Source organism: Manacus candei, unplaced genomic scaffold, assembly GCF_025592945.1.
Source record: "Manacus candei isolate 608988 ecotype Guabito, Panama unplaced genomic scaffold, ASM2559294v1 h1tg000576l, whole genome shotgun sequence".
Classification (NCBI taxonomy): Eukaryota; Metazoa; Chordata; class Aves; order Passeriformes; family Pipridae; genus Manacus; species Manacus candei.
Genome location: NW_026138624.1, coordinates 1 through 5,369, shown reverse-complemented (window position 1 = coordinate 5,369; position 5,369 = coordinate 1). Strand labels below are relative to the sequence as shown.

General features: G+C 41.6%; 1 protein-coding gene across 1 annotated transcript; it reads left to right on the top strand.

The window, feature by feature from the left end:
- The first annotated feature begins 2,049 nt into the window (after positions 1-2,049).
- LOC127466049 (ATP-binding cassette sub-family C member 9-like) lies at positions 2,050-5,149 on the top strand. The gene is made up of 2 exons (XM_051776655.1): positions 2,050-2,238; positions 4,991-5,149. Exons 1-2 carry the CDS (start codon positions 2,092-2,094, stop codon positions 5,141-5,143), a joined length of 300 nt encoding a protein of 99 aa, XP_051632615.1. The 5' UTR covers positions 2,050-2,091; the 3' UTR covers positions 5,144-5,149.
- The last annotated feature ends 220 nt before the right edge of the window (positions 5,150-5,369 follow it).

The window sequence follows — 5,369 nt, the reverse complement described above, 5'->3', positions numbered from 1 at the left end:
CCAGAACTGTGAGAACAGTCAAATTTCCATGTTTACTGAGGCACACCTTGCAGGTGACTTGATTTACCAGCAGGCTCTGTTTTACCCTCCCTGTTTCGACTGCTGAGCACCCGGGGTAGAGAACATCACAGGATTTGAAAGGAAGGTGACAAAGGCAAGGAAAATCTAATCAAGTCCCACAGCTGAGAAGAGCAACCCATCCTGGGTAATTAACTCAACAACAAATGCTACTGACTACTCTAACAAAAATAATCCCTGCAAATTTAAACAAACAGATGCACAGTTGATCTGTAATGAGTGGTGATTGACAGATCATCCTTCAGCAACTAAATAAAGGGTCGGGCTGGCACATACAACACACATCCTGTACTGCAAGCCCGTAACTCTCAAGAACCATTCTGGAAAAGAGCTTATGATTAGAAGAAAAATTCACTTTTTGTCCCCTCTCCCCATTAGATACTTCAGCTAATATGATGTCCTGATTAAAAAAGGAAGAGATAACAGTGGTTAGCAGCAGAGATTATTAGATAACTTGATTGAATTAGTATTTTTTCCAATGAAAGGTAACTAGATTTCATGTGGTGATGACAAATGTGTGAGTTGTAGTAGCAGTGAAAATGGCTATTAAATTGTTACAGAAATAAGGATTACTATTGCCATTTACCAAATTTGCTGTTAATTGAATGATCAGGATAGTATGACAATTTTTTTCCCAAAAGATGGGAGCTGTGTTTTCCAATAATTTATCTTAGCTCCTATCAAGCTGCTAAAAGGACAATAATTTCTCTGAGGAGGGTGACAGCAGTCCTTTAGTGCACTTAAGCTCAAAACCACTAGGCAGCAGATCTGGGCAAAGGGCACGAGGCCCTTGTGCTCTTTCCCTCCTCAGAAACAGCAGTTTCATTCTGACCCCTTTCTGAAATGTTGGCCCTGGTTTGTCCCATGCTGCTTGTTTCTCCTTACCAAGCTTTTTGACCCAATCCCTAGCAGCCATCTGGTCCACCTGGACATTTTTGGCACCACACACGTATTCCATGGCATTGTTGAAGTGGCAGTGAAGGAAAAACCAAGAAAAGAGGAAAAAACCCAGGAGGCATCCAGGCAATTCCAGGCACACTTGCTTTACTTGGTGACTTTGCTGGGCTGGGGTGCTTGTTCCTGGTCTGTGCTTAAAATGTCTCTGTGAATGCTCAGAAGGGCTTGGCTTGACTTACAACTTGCAGGCATCTGTGCTACTTGAAAAATGACAGATGCCTTTCTAGAGTGTCAAAAGCTGCTGCCTGAATTGAAAGGAAAGCACTCGGCAGACCACGGGTCTGTTCAGTAGAGTTCTTTCTTTGTTAGATTGAAAGGAGTTCAGAAGCATCAGAACTCCTCTGAGTAGGCAAAGAGAGATCTGCTGGCTGGTGTTTTAGGGCAAGAGTTGGGATACCGTGTAAATTCACAGAACTGAAGGCTAGAAAGTACCCTTAGTTGATTCAGTCTTGCCTCCCACCTGGGTCTGTTACTCTCATCTTGTCGGGCATGGTAATGAGTGATCAGCTGAAGTGTGTCTTCCTGGAGGGCATCCAAGGGACGAGAAAAAAAGTCCAGATAAATTTAATTAAACTATATTCTTGCAGACGTCTGTCCATGTATTTTTCCTTCAATCCCTTTGTCACACCAGAAGCCTTTACTGACCAGGTGGTCCCACAGCCACTGTGAAATGAGGATTACCCGCATGGGCAAGGGGCTGGAAGGTCAAACTTTTCCCTGAGTGCATATGAGACAAGGAGCAGTGGCTGCCTGCCAGGACTATTAATCTGTGCTTGCATTCCCGTGCCCGCAGGTTCAGAAAAGGAGTCGGATGTAGAGATGAGAAACCACAGTCACAAAGGGGGGGTAGAGCTTGAATTTGCTGTGAAGAATGTCTGAAATCCGCTGGTATCTCCAACATGTTTGCTACCTCACCTTTCAGGAACCACTCGGGCATCCAGGATGTTGCCATATAAAGCCAGGGAGGCTTCTTCTTAATGTGTTGATACCTATTTCTTTGTTTTCCAGAAAAAAGTGGAAGAGCAGCCCAACAGGAACCCCTCCATATGGCTGGCCATGTACAGTGCTTTTGGACGACCGATCCTGCTCAGCAGCACCTTCCGGTACTTGGCCGATTTGCTGGGCTTTGCTGGGCCACTGTGCATTTCTGGCATTGTCCAGGGCTTCCAGAACACAACCAACAACACAAACACAACAGAAAAGGTAACCTGACAGCACGGATTGAAAGGCTTGGGTAGTTTAGTTCTGGATTCATGTCGGGTGTTTGATACACCTGGCTTTTATGATTGGCACTGTGTTATTTCATGTTTTCTTCTGAGAAAATTGAGGGTTTTTTCTTTTTTTTTTTTTTTTTTTTTTTTTTGTGAGAGACAGTCAAGTTCCAACCAGAGTAGTGGAATGGAACATAGGTAGTGGAGGCTTCCCCCAGTTTCACAGAATCCCAGAATATGCTGAGTTGGAAGGGACCCACAAAGATCATCAAGTCCAACCCTCAGCCCTGCACAGGCCCATCCCCAGAGTCACACCCTGTGCCCCAGAGGATCATCCAAACCCTCCTGGAGCTCTGGCAGCCTTGGGGCTGTACCCACTGCCCTGGGGAGCCTGGTCAGTGCCCAACCACCCTCTGGGGGAAGAACCTTTTTCTAATATCCAACCTAAGCCTCCCTGACACAACTTCAGGCCTTTCCCTCAGGTTTCCCAGCTGTCTGCCTCTTGATGGAGTCATCCCAGCAGTTCTGGGGAGAAGGAACAATTTTTCTGCTCCTCAAGTGTCCCTCTTTGTTCCAGGCAGGACAGCCACTGGTGGTGCCTCAGTGATCCATCCAGCAAGGATCAACCTGAGAATTTTCCTAATTTCTCTCTCTTAATTTCTCTCTCTCCATTTCTCAGTTTGTAGTTCACTGACAGGTTTGAGCTCCCTGAAATCTGTTTTTCACTGGAAGCTGAGAGGAGTCAGTCCCTGTTTGTGACTGATTATACCACTGGTTGCAGTGATGAAATGAGTTGGCACATGTGAGAAAATGAAAAGCATTCACTTTATTCAATGACTTTCTTGACAGTAAAAATTCACTAAAGACACTGGAATACAGCTCATTTCAACTGAACTTTCAGAGATCACTTCTAAGCACTGAACAAACCTCTGATTCAGAACATTTTCTATCATAAGAGAAAGAATTTTTTTAATTAGAGAAAAATACAGGTAAAGTTGTTTTACTGACTGACAGCAGAGAAGACATGAGGAAGAAATTTTCCTACATGTGTCTCCTGATAACAGAAATTTCTCCATACACTTTATGAAGCCAGTAATTTGTATTTGAATGAGCAGATAGGTATGTAATGAAACAACATTTTCCCCTCTAGATAAAGTATTTGACCATCATCACTATCCAAATATCTTTTCCTTGGCTGCTCCCTCCTGACATTAATCTTCTTGACTGATGGGCTCAGTCTGGCTTTAGACTTTCATTGCTCTGAAGGAGAGTTTAATTGTACAGCTTATCAAATAAAGCTCTTTGTCATCCTTGAACCTGCACATGCTGGACTTGAGCCACAAAGTCAGAAGGCAAAGTGCATGTTTTGACTTCAAAAATGTTTTTTTGTGTGTGTGTGTTGAACAAACAAGGTATTTAAGCTTGAAAATAACTTCTGGATCTCAGAGTTAGGAATCTATATCTTGTCTGCTTCATTTATCTTTTCTGCTCTTCAGTGCAGTGGTTTCAGTTGTGGGTTTCTTAAAGTTTTAATCAGCATTGACTAAAGGGAAGATTGGAATCATTGGAAATCTTGAAACCACTCCAAGGGTCTGGCTTGGTGACAGTCACTATTTCTCTTGGCTACATTTCAGAATACATTTGCCTTTAATTTATGGATTTTGATAAACTTTCTCGTGGTCTTTCTTCCTATTACCCATTTCTACTTTAATTTCTCTCTAGTTTGAATTAATGTGAACAAGTTTAGTTTTATGCTTATTCTGCTTTAATTCCTGAGAACTCTACATGCATTGAAAAAAAATTATATTTACAAATGTTATTTTATTATTGATAACTCCACTATGAAAACATGGGGAGGTTTGATGCAGCAGAATGTGAAGAGTTTTCAAATATATTTATCTGACCAATCAGGCACTTAAACAACCCTTGCTTCAAAGAGTCTTGGGCAAGGGCTTTGCTTTCCTATATTGCCCAAAATTTTCATCTCCAAATCAGGCTGGGTATTTCAGTAAAACAGGTTTTTTCCTCCTCCTCCTTCCTTTTTTTTTTTTTTTTTTTTTATCTCCCTAAGAATTCCAGTACATCCTGCTTCCAGCTGGATCGGAAATACCAAAGGGACAGTCCCTCTTGCAGTATTTTGGTACATTTGTTTCCTTTTCTGCCTTAAACAGAGCAGAACAGTGAACACAAAAACTAGGAAATGAAAACAAATAAAGTGATTTAAACAACATTTTCTCTCTCCCCTCTTGAGGCATCTGAACCTCATTTTGTGGGGATTACCAGCATTGTTTTATTCAGAATTCACAGGTATCCTAGACTTTAATTCTGGAAGGAACTGTTTCTATAATATGCAAGATAACTAATCCCACATAATAAAAAATATTTCCTTTGTGGCACAAGTGGAATGAACTTTATTTTGTACTGAGTAGCATTTCTATGCTCCAAATCACCAGAATTTGATGGAGAAACTAAAGACAAGGCAGACGTGGTGAACTTACTGTCACTTTCCTGCTAAAACCAGATCATTTTAGAACTGCTAAAAGTTGAGATCCTAAGTCTTTGGAACATGAGAGGAGTATTTAATTTTGACATCTAGGACAGTGAGAAATCTGATTTCTATAACTTTCCCATAATACCATCAATATTTTTTATTTTAGTGCAATGACTGAATTTCCTTGTTCCCAGTTTCTCAAGAAAACACAATCCCTCCTAGGGCACTTGAATAATTTTTTCCTTTCTTTCAGGTGAAGGATCCATCCAACTCCTATCTTTCCTCAGAAGAATTCCTCAGGAATGTCTATGTGTTGGCAGTCCTTCTCTTCCTGGCCCTTATCTTGCAGAGGACATTCCTGCAGGCATCCTACTATGTGACCACAGAAACTGGCATCAACCTGTGAGGTGCCTTGCTGGTGAGCAAAGATGTTCTGCCAAAAAATTCCCTAACAACAGCTCCAGCTCTGTGCTTCCATTTCATCTGTCTCATTCTTTATCTGAAGGCTGAGTTAATGATGGTTTGAGAGATGGTACAGGCTGTGTTTTTATACAGAAAGCAGCATCACCGACGCAACCAAACTGTTGGCAGCAATTCCTTCTGTTAAAAAACTAACCTGTAGAAGTTCAACA

Bases quoted from the DNA above. Each gene is read 5' to 3' on its own strand.
- LOC127466049 (XM_051776655.1), top strand. From the start codon at position 2,092: ATGTACAGTGCTTTTGGACGACCGATCCTGCTCAGCAGCACCTTCCGG. The intron at 2,239-4,990 runs GTAACCTGACAG...CCTTTCTTTCAG, and splicing joins ACACAAACACAACAGAAAAG to GTGAAGGATCCATCCAACTC.